This window comes from Geotrypetes seraphini, chromosome 5 (assembly GCF_902459505.1).
Source record: "Geotrypetes seraphini chromosome 5, aGeoSer1.1, whole genome shotgun sequence".
Lineage (NCBI taxonomy): Eukaryota > Metazoa > Chordata > Amphibia > Gymnophiona > Dermophiidae > Geotrypetes > Geotrypetes seraphini.
In genome coordinates this window covers 55,819,512-55,843,458 of record NC_047088.1, presented here as the reverse complement: position 1 = coordinate 55,843,458, position 23,947 = coordinate 55,819,512, and the positions used below count along the sequence as shown (strand labels likewise).

At 41.8% G+C, this 23,947-nt stretch overlaps 1 protein-coding gene across 8 annotated transcripts in view; it reads right to left on the bottom strand.

Moving 5' to 3' along the window:
• Positions 1–23,947, bottom strand: part of DACH2 (dachshund family transcription factor 2) — an 845,689-nt gene that overhangs the window by 131,934 nt on the left and 689,808 nt on the right. For 5 of the 8 annotated variants that reach the window (XM_033945577.1, XM_033945572.1, XM_033945575.1 and 2 more), the window contains 3 exons: positions 22,430–22,565; positions 18,147–18,227; positions 17,284–17,385 (listed from right to left, as the gene is read on the bottom strand). In XM_033945577.1, coding sequence (XP_033801468.1) covers positions 17,284–17,385; positions 18,147–18,227; positions 22,430–22,565 — 319 coding nt within the window. The remainder of the gene's footprint in view (positions 1–17,283; positions 17,386–18,146; positions 18,228–22,429; positions 22,566–23,947) is intronic. The other 3 variants (XM_033945573.1, XM_033945574.1, XM_033945576.1) reach the window with 2 other exon arrangements.

Below are 23,947 nucleotides of genomic sequence, written 5' to 3'. Positions count from 1 at the left end.
AGCCTCAAGAAAAGCAAACAAAATGTTGGGTATCATTAAGAAGGGTATCACGACCAGGACGAAGGAGGTCATCCTGCCACTGTATCGTGCAATGGTGCGACCGCATCTGGAGTACTGTGTCCAATATTGGTCGCCGTACCTCAGGAAGGATATGGCGGTACTTGAGGGAGTCCAGAGAAGAGCAACTAAACTGATAAGAGGTATGGAAAACCTCTCATATACTGACAGACTGAAAAAGCTGGGGCTGTTCTCCCTGGAAAAGCGGAGACTTAGAGGAGACATGATAGAAACCTTCAAGATCCTGAAGGGTATAGAAAAAGTAGACAGGGACAGATTTTTCAGATTATGGGGAACCACAAATACAAGGGGGCACTCGGAAAAATTAAAAGGAGACAGGTTTAAAACAAATGCCAGAAAGTTCTTTTTCACCCAGAGAGTGGTGGACACATGGAACGCGCTTCCGGAGGCTGTGATAGGCCGGAGCACGTTACAAGGCTTCAAAGAAGGTTTGGATAGGTTCCTAGAGGATAAAGGAATTGAGGGGTACAGATAAGAGTAGCGGTAGGTTATAGGGATAGTCTGGGACCATTGCTCAGGCAAATGGGCCTGATGGGCCGCCGCGGGAGCGGACCGCTGGGCGAGATGGACCTCTGGTCTGACTCAGCGGAGGCAACTTCTTATGTTCTTATGTTCTTATGTCATGCATTTAGGAAAAAAGAATCCGATGTTCAGCTACCAAATGGGGGGATTAGTACTAGAGGGAAGTAATCTTGAAAAAGACCTGAGAGTGCTGGTGGACACAACAATGAAGTCAACGGCACAATGCCCAGCAGCCTCAAAGAAAGCAAACAGAATGTTGGGTATTATTAAGAAGGGTATTACAACCAGAACGAAGGAAGTCATCATGCCGCTGTATCGCGTGATGGTGCACCCGCATCTGAAATACTGTGTCCAATATTGGTCGCTGTATCTAAAGAAGGACATGGAAATACTTGAGAGGGTTCAGAGAAGAGCGACAAGAATGATAAAAGGTATGGAAAACCTTTCATACGTAGACAGGCTGGAAAGGCTGGGGCTCTTCACCCTAGAGAAGCGGAGACTCGGAGGAGACATGATAGGGACTTACAAGATCATGAAGGGCATAGAGAAGGTGGAAAGGGACAGATTTTTCAGCCTATTGGGAGCTACAAGAACAAGGAGGCACTTGGAGAAATTGAAAAGGGACAGGTTTAGAACCAATACTAGGAAATTTTTCTTCACTCAGAGGGTGGTGGACACCTGGAATGCGCTTCCGGAGGATGTGATAGGACAGAGTACATTAAGACGCATTAAGACGCATTTGTCATCTGATTAATAGTTCTCTTTTTAACATTATTTAATTTCATTTACTTCTATTTCTCTTGTCTTCATATATTCAACTATTTTATCCCATCCTTTTCGTGTTTTCCTTAATTGGTTCCCCACCTTGCTTAATTACATTGTAACTTCTTTCCTGTCCTTCCTCTTGTTTCCAGTTCGTACAGTTATTGTCTAGTCTTGTCAGTTTTTAACTATTTTATTGTGTAACTTTATTGATATGTAAATCGCCTTGAATATTGAAAAGGCGATTAAACAAATAAATATTAAACTTGAAACTTGAAACTTGAAACTTGAAGAGGATTCAAAGAAGGATTGGACAAGTTCCTGAAGGATACGGGGATTGAGGGATATAGATAGAGGTAGAGATAGGATTAGGATAGAGGTAGAGATAGGATTATGAAAGGGTATAGAAAAAGGAACAATGGGGATTGAAAGGCTTTTAGACAAAGGATCACTTACAGGTCATGGACCTGATGGGCCGCCGCGTGAGCGGACTGCTGGGCACAATGGACCCATGGTCTGGACCCAGCGGAGGCAACTTCTTATGTTCTTATCTAATTATACGTCCTGCCAATCTGATCGTCCAAGCCACTAAATCGTCAATCTTTATACCACATTTCCGTCCAACCTTCCGTCCAAGTCCAAAATGCCTAGAGCAAACCCTGTTGGACATGGGAGGGGTCTGCAAAGTGATGGACTGCACACCCAGACACGCCACCTAAATAGTGGGGTACCTTACAGGACACTGCTGTAAACTTCACAAAAAGGGTGCAATGGCTTCTCTTCACTACAGCTCCCTTATAGGTTATGGTGAGCCCCCAAACCACCTCCAGAATCCCCTAGATCCACTTATCTACCACCCCAATAGCCCTTATGGCTGCAGGAACCACTTATATGCCAGTAAAAAAGGGTTTTGGGGGGTGTATAGGGCAGTGTACATGTTTCAGTATCAATGCAGTGATTACAGGGGCTTATGGGCATGGGTCCTCCTCTCAATGGGTCCCTAACCCACCCCCAAGATGACTTAAGCTGCCTCTGTTCTGGACGACTAGGCTTTCCTATGCCAGGCGGCCAGGTGATGATGGTCTGGAGGCTGAAATTTAAAGTTGTGAATAAAATTTTTATGGGGGGGGTTGGTGATCATTGGGGTAGTGTGTTATATGTGTTATATGTGTTATATGTGTTATATGTGTTATATGTTTTCATCTGGTGAGTTTAGGTGGGTTCCAAGTTCTGTCTAGGCTCTGTTGTTAAACTTTCGGTTATACAAGTTGTACGACTAAGTCTAAGCCGGCCCACGTCCCGCCCAACTCCCACCCTCGACACGCCTCCCAAAACGCCCTGTTTAGCTTTGGACGTTGAGCGGCACTATGAAGGCCTAGGTCGTTTAGAAAAATGTCCAAAACCTGGTTTTATTATCGGCGCTTGGATGTTTTTGAGAAATGTTCGTTCAAGTGCCGACTTAGGCCGGTTTTTGGACGTTTTTCTCTTTCGATTATGAGCCCCTTACTGTATATACTCGAATATAAGTTGAGATCTTTGGGCCCCAAAAATATGGCCCAAAAATGGGGGTATCGGCTTATATTCAGGTCAGCACCCAGCCACCCCCCTTCAACATATTGCAGGCCTCCGTCGGGCCTGCCGTATGAGTTGGTGGGGTGGGCTGGGGCAGGAGGGATCCCTCCCGTCTCCTGGGACAACTCTGACAATTTTTTTACCTCCTGCCTACTCCCCCCCCATACCTTTTTAAAGGTGGTCCAGTGGTATACTGGGCAGGAGTGAGCCACACGTTGAGCCCCTCCCTGCATGGCCACCTCAAGTTCTTACGGCCAAGTGGTGTACCAGGTATTTGATAACTGTCTGCACTCTTGCCCGGTGCTGAGCTGCTCCCTGAACGGCTGCCGCAAGTTCTCATGAGTTCCGCGTGGCATTCTGAAGCCATTCAGGGAGCAGCTCAGTACCAGCCATTTCAGCGAGCGGCCCCATTTTTTGGGCCATTTTTTGAGGCCCAAAAATTTCAGCTTATATTCGAGTATATACAGTATATACACAGATAGTTGTAGCTAAGTAAATAGATAGATATATGTACAGACAAACACAATAAGCATTTTCAGTAATTTCTTCATTGGATAAAAACTTCCAACTAACAGTAAAGCCTCATTTAATGGTCTTCAGAACTATAAATCATTTTTAAACCATGATGATTTTACTCAAAACAGATGTGAAAACATATGTTTGCTACAATTGTATAAACTGCTTACTTGTCATACTTAATAAATGTTGATATTTATACTTCCACTTCATTTTCTTCCTTCTGAAACTTTTTTGTTAACTAAATGCATTTTTTCTTAATAAAAGTGAAGGAAGTGACAGACTTGGAAACAAAGACTTTCCACTTTACCCAGAGGCTGCATGTGGCCCTTTTAGTGGGCAATTCTGTAACTAGAAGCCTATAATTAGATGCCCAGAGGGTTCTTGGAAAGGGCCTGTTCCATAAAGGAACAGAAGCACCTAAGGGCAAATTCTATAAGAAGCGCCCAAAAGTTAGGCGCCTAATTAGGAACTGTTCAGCACGATTCAAGTAAAATAGAGTGCTGTTTAATGAATCACTAAAACTAAAAGTTAGGCATCTAGCTGAGCGCTTAAGCGCGCTTAAGAGCAGTGATTCTGCAACAAGGTGCCTAACATGTAGCCATGCCCACGTCTAACATGCATAGCGCCTATTTTTTTGAAGACCACCTAAATTTTTAGAAGCGCCTTGTTACAGAATCACACTTTCTTGACAGGCGCCTATGTTTCAAGATAGGAGGTGCTGTGCCCAGCTAAATCCAGAGCACGTGGCGGAGAGCGGAGGAAGCAGAGAGATTTAGTAGGAGTTGAGTGGTGATAGCAGAGAGGAGCAGAGAGACAGGCAGACAGAGAGGAGCGGAGCGGACAGACAGGCAGACAGAGCAGAGATAGCTGAGAGGAGCAGAGAGCGGAGCGGAAAAAGCAGAACAAGCAGAGGGGGAAGCAGATGGAGCGGAGAAAGCAGTCAGAGGAGCGGACCGAGCAGAGGCGAGGGGAAGAGGTGAGAGATAACTTCACCTACCCCCTCGACGTCACCAGCCAAACTCCCCCTTAAAAGGGGAGGAGCCAACAGTGCGCAGCCATTCAGCGCGCGGCAAAGGCGAGTGGCAAAGGCGCTTGCCTTACCGAGAGAGCCTTTGTGAAGGGCCTCAAGGAAGGGCTCCGGATAACCGCCAAGGTAAGGACTCAACACGTAACAAGGCAGAGTACAACCACCAGGCACATACAACTAGCTAATTAACTTTTAGACTATCTTCTAAACTTTCTATCAAACTTTCAAATCAGGCAGACCTTTCTAGCTAGCCAACAAGCAGAAAGACCTCTCAAACTAAACGACAGGCAGACCTTACCAGTCACTCTATCCTTTAAACTTTCAAACCATTTAACAGGCAGACCTTTCTAGCCAACTAACAAACAGGCAGACTTAACTAGCAAATAACTAACTACCTCTATCCTTCAAACATTCAAATTATCTGACAGGCAGACTTTCAAACTATCTAACAGGCAGACTTTTCTAGCTAACTAACGAACAGACAGACATAACTAACAAATAACTAACTAACAAATATCTAACTAATTAAAAAAAAAACACCTTGAAAATGGCAGGAAGAACTAGAAGCAACAAGACTACAATCAAGACCGGCAGTCCAGTCACCGAAGGGATCCAGGGGATGGCCATGGTCCATGTGCAGATGGAGGGACAGCCAGGACAGAGGACAGAGGTCTATGCACAGACTGAGGCCATCCCCAAGCAGAAGACTACAGTCTCCACACAGACAGAAGACATGGTCAGCTAGACGGAGACATCTTGCAGGAGCTGAGGAGCTTAAGAGAGGAGGTAAAGCGCTTAAGCATCCAAGAAAACGAGGCCTTCATCGATGGAGTCATCCAGGAGCTGTCCCAGATTACCAAGCAGGAGCCAGACAAGACAATCCTCAAGACGCCCAAACCGACAACTTTGAAACCAACGATTGGGATACAAGAAGAGGCTGGAGACGCTGACTCCTGGCAGCTGGTAACTTCCTCCTCAGGTAAACACAGAAGACCTTCCTCTTCTTCTCTCTCTTTCTCTCACATACAGGGCAGTTTTACATCGAACCCACAAATCACCTTGAGAAACAGATTCCAGCTGTTACAGGAAGGATCTGAAATGAGGTACAGGAAGTTGTTCAACAGACGGTTCCGGCTCCAGAGACAACAGATCAGCTCCCCCCAAAGAAGCGCAGAGTGGTAGTCATTGGGAACTCCCTGCTGAGGGGCACCGAGGGACCAATTTGCAGACCAGATATGCAATCAAGAGAGGTTTGCTGTCTGCCAGGAGCCAGGATCCGAGATGTAACTGCCTGTCTAGACAGACTCATTAAGCCCTAAGACCACTTCCCCATGCTTCTCATCCACATCGGAACGAACAACACTGCCAGGAACACCCCGGAGAACATACCTGAAGACTTTGGAGCCCTAGGTGAGAAGCTGAAGAGGATGGAAGCGCAGGTGGTCTTCTCCTCAATCCTCCCAGTGAGGGGTAAACTAAAACTAAACTAAACCTTAGGTTTGTATACCACGCCATCTCCACAAGCGTAGAGCTCGGCACGGTTTACAGGATTAGGTTGAAAAGGAGCTACAATGAAGGGTTATAGGAAAGGAGCTAGGAAGATAAAGAGGGACAGGGAACCAAAAAGCGGGAAGTGTTAGATTTTTGAAAAGAGCCAAGTTTTCAGGTGATTGTGGAAGGATTGGAGGGAACTTGAAATTCTGAGCGAGGATGTGAGGTTATTCCAGAGTTCTGTGGTTCTAAAGGGGAGGGATGCTCCTAGTTTTCCTACGCGGGATATACCTTTTGTAGAGGGGAATGATAGTTTCAGTTTTTGGGAGGATCTAGTGGAATTAGGGTTAGAGGAATTCCAGAAGAGTGGGATAATGGGAGGGAGGATGCCTTGTAGGATCTTGAAGGCTAAACAGGCACATTTAAAGAGGACTCTCGAGTGAACTGGGAGCCAGTGAAGTTTGGACAGGAGTGGGGAGACGTGGTCGAACTTGCCTTTTGCGAAAATAAGCTTGGCTGCGGCGTTCTGGATTAGCTGAAGTCTATGGAGTTTTTTTTTAGTTAGGCTTAAATAGATGGAGTTGCAATAATCCAGTCTAGAGAGGATGGTGGATTGAACAAGGACGATGAAGTGAGAATGATGAAAGTACGATCTCACTTTCATCAGCATATGAAGACTAAAGAAGCATTTTTTTACCAAGAAGTTGAGGTGGTCATTGAAGGAGAGAGGAGTCTTTGATGATGCCAAGGACTTTGCTTGAAAAGTCAAGCTGAAGAGTGGAGCCGGAATATAATGGGATGGAGGTGGGTAAATGATCTAATATTGGGCCGAGCCAAAGTAATTTTGTTTTGGACTCATTCAATTTCATTTGTACAGAATGTGCCCAGGAATGGAAGTTCATTATACATGCGAATATGTTCTCAGCGAGATTAGTGAGGTTCGAGTCAGTCTCGAGGAGGATGAGGATATCGTCGGCATAGGTGTAGAGAGTTTCCAGGGGGGATAGGTGAAGAAGTTTCAGAGAGGACATGTAAATATTGAAAAGGATAGGAGAGAGGGGTGAGCCTTGTGGGACTCCACATATTGGCTTCCAGGGAGGGGATGAGGTACCGTTTATGTTAACGATGTAGGAGCGTAAACCTAGGAATTTCGAGAACCAGTCTAGGACTGTGGAACTTATGCCTATTTCAGAGAGTTGGAAGATTAAGATATCATGATGGACGACGTCGAAAGCTGCGGAGAGATCGAATTGTAGAAGTACAGCGAATTTGTTGCGAGAATGAAGTTGTTGTACCTTAGAGATTAGTGAGGCTAATAGGGATTCGGTGCTGAAGTTGGGTCTGAAGCCGAATTGGTAGGGTAGGAGAATAGAGAATCTTTCTAGGTAGGATGAGAGTTGAGTGGATATGATGGATTCTAACATCTTGGTTAGGAGAGGGATGTTTGCTATTGGACGGTAATTGGAGGGAATAGAGGGATCAAGGTTGGTCTTTTTCAGTAGAGGGGTTAATGCAATATGTCCCATTTTGGAGGAGAAAAGGCCTGATGTTAGAGCAGCGTTTATAAGTTTGGTGAGGGAAGTGATGGCCTGTGCAGAGATATTATCGAATAGGTAGGAGGGGAAAGGGTCCAAGTTACACTTGCAAGATTTTAGTTTGAGGCAGAGTTTGGAGACTTGCAATTCGGAAACAAGCTCAAAAACGGTCCAGGATCTGTTGGTTGGAATGGGATTGGAGACAGGTAGGGAAGGGTTGAGGTCAGTAGAGATTAGGGAGTTGTAGGAGACTGTAGGCGGGAAGAAGCATCTTAGGGTGGTAACCTTTTCATTGAAGAATTTTGCAAGGGCATCTGCTGATAGCTACGAGGGGAACAAGGATGAGTCCTTTTTTGTAGTTAAGGAGCGCCAAATGTTAAACAACGCACTGATCTGGTTGTTGGATCTGGAGATTTTATCTCCGAAGAAGTTCTTCCTGGCTTTTTTTAGTAATGAATTGTAACGTTTAATATTGACCCTCCAGGTCTGTCTATCTGAGGGGGATTTAGATTTTTTCCATTTGCGCTCCAAAGTGCGACATTTCTTTTTCAGCTCTCTATGGAGTGGTAGATACCAAGGAGCCTTTCGGGTGTAGGAGATGGTTTTTGTGGATATTGGAGCGAGGAAGTGATAGATGGATTCGGAGAGGGAGATCCAATTGCACCAGTAGGATCAAGGTCGGTCTTTTTCAGTAGAGGGGTTAATGCAATATGTCCCATTTCGTAGGAGAAAAGGCCCGATGTTAGAGCAGCGTTTATAAGTTTGGTGAGGGAAGCGATGGCCTGTGTAGAGATATTCTCGAATAGGTAGGAGGGGAAAGGAAAGAGCCAGGGAGGATCGTATCCAGAGGACAAATGACTGGCTGCACGGATGGTGCAAGGAGATGAACTTCGGATTCCTGAACCATGGAGAGGCGCTGCAAGGACTACAGGGACCAGACGGGCTCCATCTGACCAGAAGGGGAAAGAACGTCTTTGGACACCGACTAGCCCGCCTGCTTCATAGGGCTTTAAACTAGGTAAGTTGGGGGAGGGTACCCACTCACGTACTGGCGTAAGTAACCAACCTGGCGAGGTAAGTTGCCAATCCATTTCCGAGTCTGAGGTAAGTACACACTCCATTTCTGAGTCTGAGGTAAGTACACACATTGCAAACAGTACTATAGGAGTCAAATTAACTCAAGCGTGAAAATCTCCAAAGAGACATAGCAAACATAAGGTATGGAGAGCTATGTACGTTAATACCCAGAGTTTGGGCAATAAAATTCTGGAATTGGAGACAGAAATGAGGAATGCTGACCTAGATGTGATGGTGATATCTGAGACTTGGTTCGCGGACTTCCTTGGGTGGGATATGGCTATACCGGGATACAACTTACTTCATCGAGACATAGAGGACAAAATGGGAGGAGGGGTAGCACTATACACTAAAGAGGACATCAAAGTTACCAAAATCGCAGATGTCAAGTACACTAGGGAATCCCTCTGGGTGAATTTGGCTAGGGGGAAGGACAAATGCCTGTATCTTGGCGTTGTATACAGACCTCCAAGACAACAGGATGACATAGATATAGAATTAATCGAGGACATAGAGAATATCACTTTGCGTGGAGACACAGTATTGTTAGGTGACTTCAATATGCCTGATGTGGATTGGAACAAACTTTCCACTATGACCAGCAGCAGCAGAAAGCTGTTAACCTCCATAAAGGGAGCAAGACTCAGACAAATGGTATTAGAGCCCACTAGGGATCAGGCGATAATGGACCTGATACTCACCAATGGAGAAAGTGTCACAGAGGTTTCGGTAGGCGATACGTTGGCCTCCAGTGACCACAACATGGTATGGTTCAGCCTCAGGAAAGGTTTCACTAAATCAAACACATCAACCAAGGTCCTCAACTTTAAGGGCACTAACTTCAAAAGCACTATGGGAGATTTCGTCCATCGGGCACTGCAAAACCAAGCCGAAACAGATAATGTAGAGGTAATGTGGTCAACTCTGAAATCAACCATATACAAAGCAACCAACCGCTATATAAAATCAGTAAGTAAATGGCAAAGAAACAATAGACCACAGTGGTTCTCTGCGGAGATCTCAGACCTCATAAAAAAGAAGAAAAGAGCATTCATCTCCTGCAAACAATCAAGAAAGCGGGAATCTAAGGAAGACTATCTGGCCAGGTCAAAAGCAGTCAAAACAGCAGTCAGAGAGGCCAAACTCCGAATGGAGGAGAATCTAGCGAAGAACATCAAGAAGGGCGATAAATCCTTCTTCAGGTATATTAGTGACAGAAAAAGAAACACAGATGGGATAGTACGCCTAAGGAAACCAGACGGGAATTATGTAGAATCGGACTCCGATAAAGCCAAACTTTTAAATGAATACTTCTGCTCAGTCTTCACCTGCGAGGCGCCAGGATCCTGACCTCAGCTGCAGACAAGGTAAAGCTCGGAAGACCCGTTTCGAAATTTCGAGTTTACGCCCAGCAGTGTCTACTATGAGCTATCAAGACTCAAGGTGAGCAAAGCTATGGGACCAGACAAACTACACCCTAGGGTGCTCAGGGAGTTGACTGACGTACTGGTGGAACCGTTATCCGCGCTCTTCAATCTTTCCCTAAGTACAGGAAGAGTCCCGTTAGACTGGAAAACAGCATTCCACTCCACAAAAAGGAATGCAGGACAGAGGCTGCGAATTACAGACCGGTGAGTCTCACATCAATAGTGAGTAAATTTATGGAAAAACTAATCAAACACCAATTGGATACGATCCTGAATGAGGAGAATCTATGAGATCCCCATCAACATGGATTTACAAAGGGAAGGTCCTGCCAATCCAATCTGATCAGCTTCTTTGACTGGGTAACAAGAAAGCTGGATATAGGGGAGTCCCTGGACGTCATGTACTTGGACTTCAGCAAAGTGTTTGATAGCGTCCCACACCGCAGGTTATTGAGCAAGATGAGTTCAATGGGATTAGGTGAAACATTAACTGCATGGGTTAAGGACTGGCTTAGAGGTAGACTTCAGAGGGTGGTGGTAAACGGTACCCTCTCCAAAACAATGGAGGTGATCAGCGGAGTGCTGCAGGGCTCGGTCTTGGACCTGATCCTATTTAACATCTTCGTAAGAGACTTGGCTGAGGGGCTTCGAGGTAAAATTACATTATTCGCCGATGACGCCAAACTATGTAACACAGTAGGCAAAAGCACAGTGCCCGACAGTATGACACAGGACCTACTCCTACTGGAGCATTGGTCAAAGACTTGGCAACTAAGTTTCAATGCCAAAAAATGTAAGGTCATGCACCTTGGTAGCAAAAATCCATGTAGAACTTACACCCTAAATGGTGAGACCCTAGCAAGGACTGCAGCAGAACGAGACTTGGGAGTGATCATTAGTGAAGGCATGAAGATCGCCAATCAAGTGGAGAAAGCTTCATCCAAGGCTAGACAAATCATGGGTTGTATCCATAGAAGTTTCATCAGCTATAAGCCCGAGGTCATAATGCCGTTGTACAGATCCATGGTGAGACCTCATCTGGAACACTGTGTACAATTCTGGAGGCCACATTACCAAAAAGATGTGCTGAGAGTTGAGTCGGTTCAGCGAATGGCCACCAGGATGGTCTTGGGACTCAAGGATCTTCCGTATGAGGAACGGCTGGATAAGTGCAGCTATACTCACTCAAGGAACGCAGAGAGAGGGGAGACATGATTGAGATGTTCAAATATGTCACGGGTCATATCCAGGTGGAAGAAGACATCTTTGTTCTTGTAGGACCCACGGCCACAAGAGGGCATCCGTTGAAAATGAGAGGTGGGAAATTTCATGGAGACACCAGAAAATTTTTCTTCACCGAAAGGGTGGTTGATCGCTGGAATAATCTTCCACTACAGGTAATTGGGGTCAGCAGTGTGCCAGATTTTAAGAAAAAATGGGATAGGCATGTGAGATCTCTTCATGGAGGAAGTTAGGGGGTGGGTCATTAGAGTGGGCAGACTAGATGGGCCGTGGCCCTTTTCTGCCGTCATTTTCTATGTTTCTATATCTGAGTAAGTAGAATTTTAAGAGCCCTTTTACTAAAATACTAACAAATCGTGCTGGTAAAATAAGGCATTTTTGTTACTTTTTTTTGTTTGCAGGTTATGCACTGATGTTGTCATTAGTGCGCAGCAACTGCAAATAATTAAATCCAAGTCCAAATATATTTGATATACCACAATATGACAAATTCATCGCCTAAACAGATGGCCTTCACTCACTATGATATTTCCCCTTTGCAAACCTGATGTAATTTCTCATGTAACTCCTATTTCTTATGTAACATTTCTCTTCTTGCATTCTGTAATTCTCTGATAGTCCTGCCTTCTTTCAATGTGAACCACCTAGAAGTCATTTGATTATGGCGGTATAGAAAAATAAAGTTATTATTATTAATATTATTATTATAGAAATCACATGAAAATGGTTTACAGTTTAAAAGCCATGTTTGAGGGGAGAAACCAAGGAAACAATCCTCTAGGATGGAACATACAAAGAATTAATAATAAATATGTTGAAAATGCGTTTGTGAAATTCAGTTATAAGCAGGGATTCATCCAGACCATGTATGCATAGAAATAGCTGACATACTTAAAATCAAAAAAGATGAAAAGGAGAAAAATAAACCTCAATTGAGGGCAGTTGGGACTACACAAGTACCCAACCCTCCACTCATCATCACGGGTTTATAAAAAACTCCAAAACATGTATAGATAATCAATTCTCACGTTTATCATTCATACAAAATCTTCTTTTTGTTATTTTTTCAAAGTCTTTTTTATAAATTCAATGTGAATGTCAAGCAGTAGAAGGCCCGAATCCCAAACTTAACCATATTACTTGGCGAGGACTGCAGCTGAATGCAATAAGTATAAGCAGTTTTTAGAGATATAAAGTATACATATGGAATTGTGAAAAAATACACTCATCTGAAATCGAAGGTTTTCACCAGAGGTTTCCAATTCAAAATCCCGACAGAAAAGACTTTCTGTTTCGCCCAACAAGGGCTACTTCAGGGGAAAGATACCCACTCAATTATCTCTCTGCTTCTTATTATCTACTGGTGGTAAAGCCGACTCCTCTCAAGATAGTGCTGGGACTGAGAGACGCGCCCGGCTCGAATAAAAACACGAACCGGGCGTCGTGGCGTCATCATCTACGTGATGCACCATAGGCTAAACACAAGCACTTCTATCAAGCTCCCCAATTGACCACAAAAGGGACATTAAAGGTAAATTTCAGAAAAACGGCTGCCATTCATAGGCTGTATTTAAGCCGAATGGTTCTAAAGTTTATAAACGACTAATCAATTGTTGTTCCTTCTGCCATAGCATTCTTCTACTATCCCCTCTTCTCTGAGTTGGTCGCAATTTCTCAATGACCCAACATTTCAAGTTCTCGAACTTGTGGCCAAATTGAGTGCAATGAGCAACTATCGGAGCTGTTAATTTCAAAGTATTCAAACAACTTTTATGTTCAGTAATTCTAATGGTTAACGTCCGTGATGTTTGACCTATGTATAAACGGTCACATGGACATTGGATGGCATATATTGTATTCACAGATTGACATGAAGTTGCATGATGTAAAATAATGTTCTTGCCATCACTAGGATTGGTGAAACAGGAAATCGTCAGCATTATGTCACAATTTGAACAATGGCCACAAGGTCTGTGACCTTTCTGAATATTGTTTAACTCTTCTCCTGTAAAATCTTCCTTAGACGTATGACAAAGCAAATCGCTTAAATTTTTATTTCTTGATTGTGAAAAAATAAATCTTTTGTTTGCAAAACAAGGAAGCGTTTTTAATAGGGGAAGGTGTTTTTTATATTTCTTGATCACTTGTGATGACGTACGAGTTTGTTTAATCACACATGGAATTATGACATCATCTGAATGAGGTTTTTTATACTCTAACAATGTTTCCCTAGGATTATATAACGTTCCCTAGGATTATATAATGTTTCCCTAGGATTATATAATGTTTCCCTATTAAAAACGCTTCCTTGTTTTGCAAACAAAAGATTTATTTTTTCACAATCAAGAAATAAAAATTTAAGCGATTTGCTTTGTCATACGTCTAAGGAAGATTTTACAGGAGAAGAGTTAAACAATATTCAGAAAGGTCACAGACCTTGTGGCCATTGTTCAAATTGTGACATAATGCTGACGATTTCCTGTTTCACCAATCCTAGTGATGGCAAGAACATTATTTTACATCATGCAACTTCATGTCAATCTGTGAATACAATATATGCCATCCAATGTCCATGTGACCGTTTATACATAGGTCAAACATCACGGACGTTAACCATTAGAATTACTGAACATAAAAGTTGTTTGAATACTTTGAAATTAACAGCTCCGATAGTTGCTCATTGCACTCAATTTGGCCACAAGTTCGAGAACTTGAAATGTTGGGTCATTGAGAAATTGCGACCAACTCAGAGAAGAGGGGATAGTAGAAGAATGCTATGGCAGAAGGAACAACAATTGATTAGTCGTTTACAAACTTTAGAACCATTCGGCTTAAATACAGCCTATGAATGGCAGCCGTTTTTCTGAAATTTACCTTTAATGTCCCTTTTGTGGTCAATTGGGGAGCTTGATAGAAGTGCTTGTGTTTAGCCTATGGTGCATCACGTAGATGATGACGCCACGATGCCCGGTTCGTGTTTTTATTCGAGCCGGGCGCGTCTCTCAGTCCCAGCACTATCTTGAGAGGAGTCGGCTTTACCACCAGTAGATAATAAGAAGCAGAGAGATAATTGAGTGGGTATCTTTCCCCTGAAGTAGCCCTTGTTGGGCGAAACAGAAAGTCTTTTCTGTCGGGATTTTGAATTGGAAACCTCCGGTGAAAACCTTCGATTTCAGATGAGTGTATTTTTTCACAATTCCATATGTATACTTTATATCTCTAAAAACTGCTTATACTTATTGCATTCAGCTGCAGTCCTCGCCAAGTAATATGGTTAAGTTTGGGATTCGGGCCTTCTACTGCTTGACATTCACATTGAATTTATAAAAAAGACTTTGAAAAAATAACAAAAAGAAGATTTTGTATGAATGATAAACGTGAGAATTGATTATCTATACATGTTTTGGAGTTTTTTATAAACCCGTGATGATGAGTGGAGGGTTGGGTACTTGTGTAGTCCCAACTGCCCTCAATTGAGGTTTATTTTTCTCCTTTTCATCTTTTTTGATTTTAAGTATGTCAGCTATTTCTATGCATACATGGTCTGGATGAATCCCTGCTTATAACTGAATTTCACAAACGCATTTTCAACATATTTATTATTAGTTTCACGTTTGTGCCTCAAATAAATTATTAGTGGTATACATACAAAGAATTGACATAAGGGATAGAAAAGGGTCATACAATATTTCTGAGGGAGAGAAGGAAGAAAGGGAGATGGGAGAAACAGAAGGGGAAACACTTTGAAGGGAGCAACTGTGTTTAAAGAGGATGCAAGGAGAGGAAGGACATGACTAAAAGAAGACAAGAGTTTACTATGGTCAATGCTAAGTGCTCCCACGGTAAGTCAGGTAACAAATACTAATCATAAGTATGCTACCTGAATAACAATTCCACGTCCATTCCCCTCCAGAAAAAAATATTTCTGCTAAATGAATAATGTACAGGAAATTTCAAATTATAGTAAAATGTAATGTTATGTAAATCAGGTTTTCTATTCCACCTTTACCTATTTAGTTCAAGGTCAGATTACATTACCAGAGGTTGGGTCAGTTACCCAGGAAGATACAATGGACAGTTTAACATGGACATTCAATAGAGTTGCTATACAGGTATGGATTTTTCACTGCCTATTTAAGTATTGTCCAACTCTACTTTGATTTTACGTTTTTTGTTTTGGTTTTTTTAAAATTATCTATTCTTATTTTTTGTCTCTGTTTGCCTTAAGGACCCCTGATGAAAGTTATGGGCAGCATTTTCCTGTGCACTATTCACACATTAGGGCTTAATGCCCTTTGGCAAAAGAGACCTTTAGTCATCTGAAAGATATGGATCACTTCTTACCTACCACATCATGATCACTCCCCCAAAAGTAATGCCACATTCAATTACCAAACAGCTTGTAATGGGCATCTGCTATACAGTGGCATTGGTATTATAGGATCTATTATGTCAATGGGATTGGGATAGGGATTTGTATAATGCCTTTTTGTAGTTTTACAACCATACTCAAAGCAGTTTATATAAAGGTACTTCAAGCATTTTTCCTATTTGTCCTGGTGGGCTCACAGTCTATCTAATGTACCTGGGGCAGTGGAGGATTAAGTGACTTGGAGCAAGGTTGTAGCTCTAACCTGGCACCACACTCTCCGGGTGAAAGGAGGTGACACAAAACAGGCTGGCGGTAGCTGAGGCCTAAAGGACATATTATGACATGCTAATAAGCCAATCGGAAAACTCTGCCAAAAGTCTTTTCAAGATCTTCGCTACACTAATATCCAAAGATATCACCCCTGACACGTTCACTCAATGTCCAGAACAAAATCAGATCTATAATAGAAACTTTTGCACACACACCAGAAGATTGCATAGCATCAAACATAAGGCTAGTCGAAAATAAAATGGGAACACCTGCAGACAGGAATTGGAAGGAATTCACCAAAGTCAAGCCAGTCGAAATCGCTAACCTACTAAAGAGACTCGCAAAAAAGCAATGCCATCTCGATCTGTGTCCAGCTAACTTGCTGGACTATGCACGAACCAAATTTATATACTGGCTAACCAATCTAGCCAACCTTTGCCTGTCAAAAGGGGATCTACCTCTCAGCACTATCTGTCATTTCTCTGACATCCCATCCTCAAAGCAGCAGGGCTGGACTCGAGCAAGGCAGAAAACTACAGACCAATAGCCAGAATGCCATGGCCGGCTAAACTGATAAAATTCTGTGCCAAATTCCTAAATCAGGTAGATGGCTCCCATGACTCCTAGTATGGTTTCAGACCACGACAAAGCACCAAATCACTCCTTCTCGAACTAACCTTTAAGGCTAAGTACTATCTGAGAAATAGTCCTATTACAATTCAACATTTTCACAGCCTCCAACGCGGTAGACCACTCACTACTGCTCCTGTATCTAGAAGAGTTGGGAGTCCAATGGTTCACTGAATTCTCAACCAAAAGGAAATCACAGCCATGGGAGGCGTTCTGTGGCATCAACATATACCTGAATATCTTGGGCAAACAAATCTCTGACCCCCATGTCCACACCTTCTAAGCAGATGACCTCTACCTCTTATGCATTGCCAAAAACTAAGTCAAGGCTACCAGTTAAGAGCAGAGTCCAGTTCAAAATTGTATGCATGGTACATAAGGCCATATAAGGAGAAAACTGAGCTGGACTCACTTCTGTCATCCGGGTCATATAGTCCTTCAACAACTTGAGGACAATCCAACACTGGAAACTAGCACTTCCCTCCCCACACATGGTTCTGAGGAAAGCCCTTTTTGAATCCACCTTCGAATTCCAAAGCCCCAAAATCTGGAACAGCCTCCTGTGCAGCTTGCACCAAACAGGAAAGTGCTGGAAACACATCTATTCTCTTCACTGAACTAACCTAGTCCTATGCAGTCATCTGTATAATGTCAAAATCTCTGTATCCTTTCTAATATTATGTAAGCCACAATGATTCCCAGCTGATATTTACAGGATACAAGAATCGGTATGGTATGGTACTTGATCCCTATACCTACCTAATAGGAATTCAGGAAAGGGGGGTAACAGAGGCCAGGCTTGGTTCCTTGTTATCCACAGCAGTTTCAGAGCAGTCAGGGATCTCCCTATAATGTACGCACCTATGGTCATATAGACAAAAAAAGGCATTCTGGAGAGCATTCCAGAGGTGTGTTTGGGATCTGTACACATATATTTATTTTCCAATGCATTTAACTTATTCCATCATTACCTTATACTTTTAATTGCATAGCAACCCAGTGTTCAAACACTATATACATGGGTACCTTATCTTTGAAAATCACCTTCTTTTATGAGTGCTTAAAAGTACCTGCATACTTTTGCAATTAGACACTCTGTTGAAAATTTACCCCAAATGACAGTCAATGGGGAAATTCTCTGATAGTTACAGCAAATTGGACAATAAATTGGAATTAGATAGCACCATTTATCCAACCAGCATTATAATGCATTTGAGATTCTACCAAGAGTCCAGTTACACCTAAGCTACATAATCTGATTATCAACTGCTGGTACCTAATCATTATGGCAATTATTCTAAAGAATAAGAAGGTCATAATATCATTGTTCCAAACAATAAACCGGTACCTCTACTCTAGATTACAAATCTGCCATCTTGCTTGCAGAGCTTCAATTCAGCCAAACCACAGTGTATAAGGACCACAAAGCATAAAACATTCTGGTAGAACAAGTTTCTAAAGCATCCAGTCTTTAAAAAATATAATGCAATCATATAGCACAACATCTAAACATGTTTCAAGATCAGCGCATTACTAAATTATAGCATTTTGTAGGACAAATATGAGCTTAGGAGGATGGAATATGACTACACTCAATATAAATAAGAACAATTATACTACACCTTTTTCCTTGTGAATCTTTTTAAGACTGGTCCCAGTATCCTGGTCAGTGAGTTCCGCATCTCTGGTGTTAGGCAGCATAGCTATGAACAAGAGATTACAACTAAATGCCATAGCTGCTAAAATAAGGTACCAAAAAGAGAAAATACCATGCAAATATTGCTTTTTGGACAAAGTTTGGACATTTATGCATCCTTTTCCAGAACATTGGCATTTGCATTCCTTTTGTTCTCACTCAAACAAAATAACCACCCAACAGCGTTGAAGTAATTTGGACAACATATCGCCACAGCTTTATTGTTACCACAATTAATAGTTTATACTTTATTTTAAACATTTATCCCATATCGACCTTCAATATTTTCTTACACGACTAGTCAGGATTGACCTAGCCATAACTATTTTATTCATCCAACCTCCACTTATATTTGCAGGTCTGTTCATGTGAGACCTGCAGTGTCATCAAGGTCTCACCTCAGCTTACAGCAATTTTGCACATAAGCAACTCATCCTTTCATAATAATTATCCTTTATCCTTAGAGTTAGCGTCCAATGAAGTTTGACCATGTGCTCCCTTCTCCTTAGAGAATTACATTGGCTTCCAGTCCATATGATAATTCAATTTAAATGCATTTGTATTGCATTCAAGATCTTATTTGGCCTCTGTATCACTCTTGTCCCTTTGGACAGGAATGTGTGCAGATCTCATCTGGCTAGGAGCTCTCAGAGATTAAAACTTTCCTTCCTTCCCTTAAGGGCAAAATCAAATCTATCAGAAAATTTAGCCATTCTTTTGAGCTTTGGAATAACTTGCTACTCTCACTAAGAAGCTTAGGCCCCTTCTTATCTTTCAGGAAGGCTCTGAAGACAATCTTGTTCGCCAAACATTTTGGAAATTAATAATTCTATTTTTTCCAAATTAGATTTCTTTTGTTCTGTTCTTTTATATTACTCTATTCTTTTTTAAAATATTCTTTATTGATTTTCCAACTATCAACAGTTCAATAAATAAGTAGATGTACATATAATAATTCAAGAAATGCACATTCATCTTGCAGAAATACATAAGCAATCATTTTTACCCCTCCTGCCCACCCAAATGACTAATTAAGAAAAACACAAATACATAGATTACTTCAATAACCTTACTCTATTCTTAACGTTAACCGAGCTCCAAATTGGTTGATGACCTGGTGTATAAAATTAAGTTTTAGTTTAGTTTAGTTAAATTCAATTAATTCCCCTATTACTACAGCTGTGACACAGCAATCCCATTCACAAACCACAAACAAAACAACCAAACTAGAATAAAACACCAGGCCTAACACCCCGTCTGCAACAGACAACAGGGAGGGCTAGTGGGCAAGTTTCCTCACAACTCAAAATCTTTTACTACCCTCCACCACCCTCAAACTCAAAATAAGCCCAACAAATTTACCCACACTTACCATAACCTCAGAACCTCCCTTCATTTTCTTCCTCCAATCAGTACCCCACATTTACCACTATCCAATCATATAACGGTTTCCCTTGAGATTCATTTCCCTTTGTTACTAATGCCTTGTCCCCAACCAAGCTCAAAACACCTCACCAACAGAAAATTACATCACATTATTGTTAATAATAATTAACTATTAAACCTCCATTCCTTCCAATCCAACTCCTTTTCCCTCCACCCTTAGCCCATCCAATTAAGTACCCCTTCCCCTTAAAGCAGCTCACTTCAGAAACAAAGCCAATGTTATATTGCCCATGTTAAATGCCATGGGCTTCTCTTTATCTGCCTAAGGAGCACTTTTTTATATAAATATCCAACAAGAGCAAAGGCATTTAAAACCTAGTAACACTTTTTCTTCATGCAACAATAAATGAGAATGTGATCCATTTATAAGAATTGTCTATTAATAAAAAAAATATTTAAAAATGATTGAAAATGCACTAACTGTTAAGAGAAACTCTTCTAGAAAATATAAGCATATGTTTAAGGAATTAACAATTGATTTGTTGGCGAAATCTAAGTATAAAGAGCAGGTGTTAGCGAAACAGTTGACTTTATCCTATATAATAAAACGCTAGCCGCGCATGTGCACTCAACTGCGTGCTTCCGTTTTCCATGATCTGTGAGGTGTAGGTCTGTGGCCTTGCAGGAGTGTGCATGCGCGAGTCCCCAGCCTTACTTTCCAGCACCTACCACTCGCCACCAGCGCTGGACTTCCTGCTCTCCGTGTCGGCTCCTCTCACCAGCCGCACCAGCGTCTGAGAAGGCTTCCGATGCTGGCGGGATCGAGAGGAGCCGTGGTGACACCTCATGGGGCGGGAAGGGAAGCCCAAAACACTCCAGCCGCAAAGGGATGCCGCGGTCCCGACTCTAAACCAGCTGATTCCAGCAGCGTGTACAGCACTCTACACACGCTGCTTTGGGGCCTTTTACTGCCCTGATTTGCTCTGCCGCATCTCTGATGATGTCATCAGGGACGTGCCAGAGTAAATCAAGGCAGTAAAAGGCCCTGAAGCAGCGTTTTTAGAGTGCTGTACACGCTGCTGGAATCGGCAGATGGTCGGACCGCGGGAAGGGAAGGGTGGGGGTGGCAAGGGACTAAGGGAGCAGTCAAGACCGAGGGATGGGAAAGGAGGGGTAAAGGAAACGCTGCTGCTGTACAGGGAAGTGGTGTGGGGTGGGAGGGAATGCTGGTGCTGCTGTGGCTGCTGCACAGGGAAGGTGGGGATCTAAATGCTGCTGTACAGGGAAGTAGTGGCGGGGAGGGAATGCTACTGCACAGAGACATGGAGGGGGAGGGAATGCTGCTGTGGCTGCTGCACAGGGAAGTGTGGGGGGGGGGAGAGAGACAGATGGATAGAAAGAAAGCCAGACAGCGAGAGGAAGGCAGACAGAAAGAAAAGAAGAAAGGCACAGGGGCAGAAAGAGACACAGAAAGACAGACAGACAAAGGGTGCCAGGGAGAGAGACAGACAAAAAGAAAAACAGCGGGAGGGAGAGAGACACAGAAAGAAAGACAGACAGACATATATTCTAGCACCCGTTAATGTAACGGGCTAAAATACTAGTTGTTAGTATAAGTTCAGTCATACAGTTGAAGACTCTAATTTTAATTATCTATTCTAACTGAGGCTTTTGCTTTTCTGAAATTTATAGACTGAAGTTAACAAAAAGCATTAAAAGTGCCTTACACTGTGGCGCTTTGCAAGGAGATGCTTTAATCAGAGAACAATAAAACAGCCATTTTTAAAACCAATATTACATGAATTTCAATGCCTCAGAAAGAACAGCCAATTATATCAAATACAAGACGTAGAAATTCATTTTAATTATTTCTAGAAGAGTAGGTACAGTTGTCTTTATGAGGCCGACTTACTAAGTTGCATTAATATGCACTATTTATACAACAATGAATGTTAAAAACCATATCATTGCCCTTCATTCAAAATAAATCAGGCCCAATGTGTGACAAAATAAAGAGCTACATCATGTGCAAATGCCAAGTAGCTTATTAGTCAGTAAAGATTCAACAGAGCTTAAGTTAATCCCTTTTCTGAGCTCAGGATCTGAAAACATATCTATATCTTAGGAGGTGTATTTAACGTTCCCTAATATGTGAGCTGATGCTCTGAGGACCAATCTTAAAGGGACATGAGGCATCTAATAGCAAAATTCCCCCCATGCCCCTTCCCAGTATGAATATTATACATTAGCTGAAACCAGTTGTATGCATATTTTCTGACTGCACATACAATTTTTCCTCAAAGTAATCATCCATATCATTTACCTAAACTTCTGTTACTCTGTCTTATCTGTCTGTATATTCCACTTCTGCTTGAACCCTTTGATGCCTGTTAAAATATTTTTATATTATTCTGTGGACATTGTAAGTAGCACATTGTACTTTAACATGATTGTTATTTGAATATTTGACTGCAGTAAATATTTACTGTCTATATGCGGGTTAAATTTGCTATACATACTTTGTGTAGATTTCTTCAAAAGAGCAGTAAATATATCCCTGTTTTAATTAAATAAACAATAAATGTTTGGCAAGCCGTTTTTCCCCTCCTCAGTGGCACAGTTTCCCCTTTCAAAGGGATCTTCAAATTGCCAGTGTGCTTGTGTCACAAACCAAATGGCTGCTGAAGTAAATTTAAGTCTCCTCCACTTCCAATTTTCACTTGTTCAGTTTTGTAGAGGGAGTGAACTCTTCATTCTCCCTATCCCAACCACTAACAGCTTAAATTTTCCAACTAAATAGGAAGAAAATATGGCAGTACCAACCAATTCTGTCAGGCGTGTTGTCAACCTGGGATGGAGAGCTGGATACACTACTGCTTTGATGTGAAGAAGCATGGCTACCTGGCCTCTGAGTGTCTTCCAGCGATGGTGATGGAGATGGGCTGTCCTGAATTCTCTCCTTAAAATGAAAAGCCATAATAAGTATATCATTGCTATAAATATAGTACTTATTATTTACTTTTTCTAAAAAAAAAAAAAAAAATTAATATTTAATTATATCTGACTCATAAGCAACACTCATTTCACACAGTTAACTTAGAGGAACATTTTCAATATGACGTATAATCCAATTTTGGACATTTTGAGAAAAATGTCCAAAAAGCCAGTAAAGAAAATGGCCATTTTCAAAATGGGAAAACATCTTAACTTTTTGTTTTGAAATTTACCATTTCCTAGATGTGTTTGTCCTCAGCGTGTCTATCTTTTTAAACCATTTAAAAAAAAAAAAAGTCCAAATGAAAACCACACAAAAAACAGTCATTGGGACATAGGAGGAGCCAGTGTTCTTAGCAGACTGGCCACACAAACATCGCAGCAGAGCAATGGGGAACCTCAGGGGCACTGCAGTGAACTTCATATAAAAAGGTCCTAAGTACCCATCTTACCATAACCCGCTTTACACTATATGGTGAACTCTCCAAAACTCATCTTAAACCTACTCAATGCAACTGTATACATTCCCAATAGCCCTTAAGTCTGCAGGTAGCACATACAGTATATGTCAATACGTACAGTAGGTTTTGGTTGGGATTTGGTGAGATCACACTTTCAACCACAAGTGTACTAGTTAGAGTGGGATATGGGCCTGGGTCCTCTTCTCTGCAGTCCACTGCACTAATCACTAAGCTATTGTTGTTGTTTTATCAGCTAAAATGATAGAAGTATTACTGATTGGCAAATGATGAAGGTTTACCTACTGTTTTAGAAGAATTTAAATTAAGTTATATGCTAAAAATAGAGAAACATATACATACCAATATATGCAATCTTAGTCTAACAACTCAAAAGCTGATGTTACTCATGGGTAAAAGACACATCTCTATTCATGTTAATGTTACCCATCTTGTTCCCATTGTTGTTTAAGTTTAAATTACTGCAAAAACAAATTGCTTTAATCTTGAAGTCATTGCTGCTTTATGTAAGACATTAAAGCAACAACTTCAACATTCTATATATGGCATACAATTTTGGGCACGCTGCCAAGATATGCATGCAAATTAATTTGTTAATAAGCTCTTAATCTAATTGGGTGCTAATAGCCAATTATTGATGTTAATTGGCATGTACATCTGGTTGTGCGCTATTCTATAAGGCATGGTGCCTAACAGTATGTAACTCGAAAAGGGGTCTGGTCAGGGCTGTGTCAGGCGTGTTCCAAAAGATGCACACACAGTTATAGTATACTGCTTCAGCGCACCTAACTTGGGTGCTAGTATTTATACTAGTTTTCGGTAAGTGTAGGTCTGACACCTAAAGTTAGGCATGGGAATTGGCATGCAT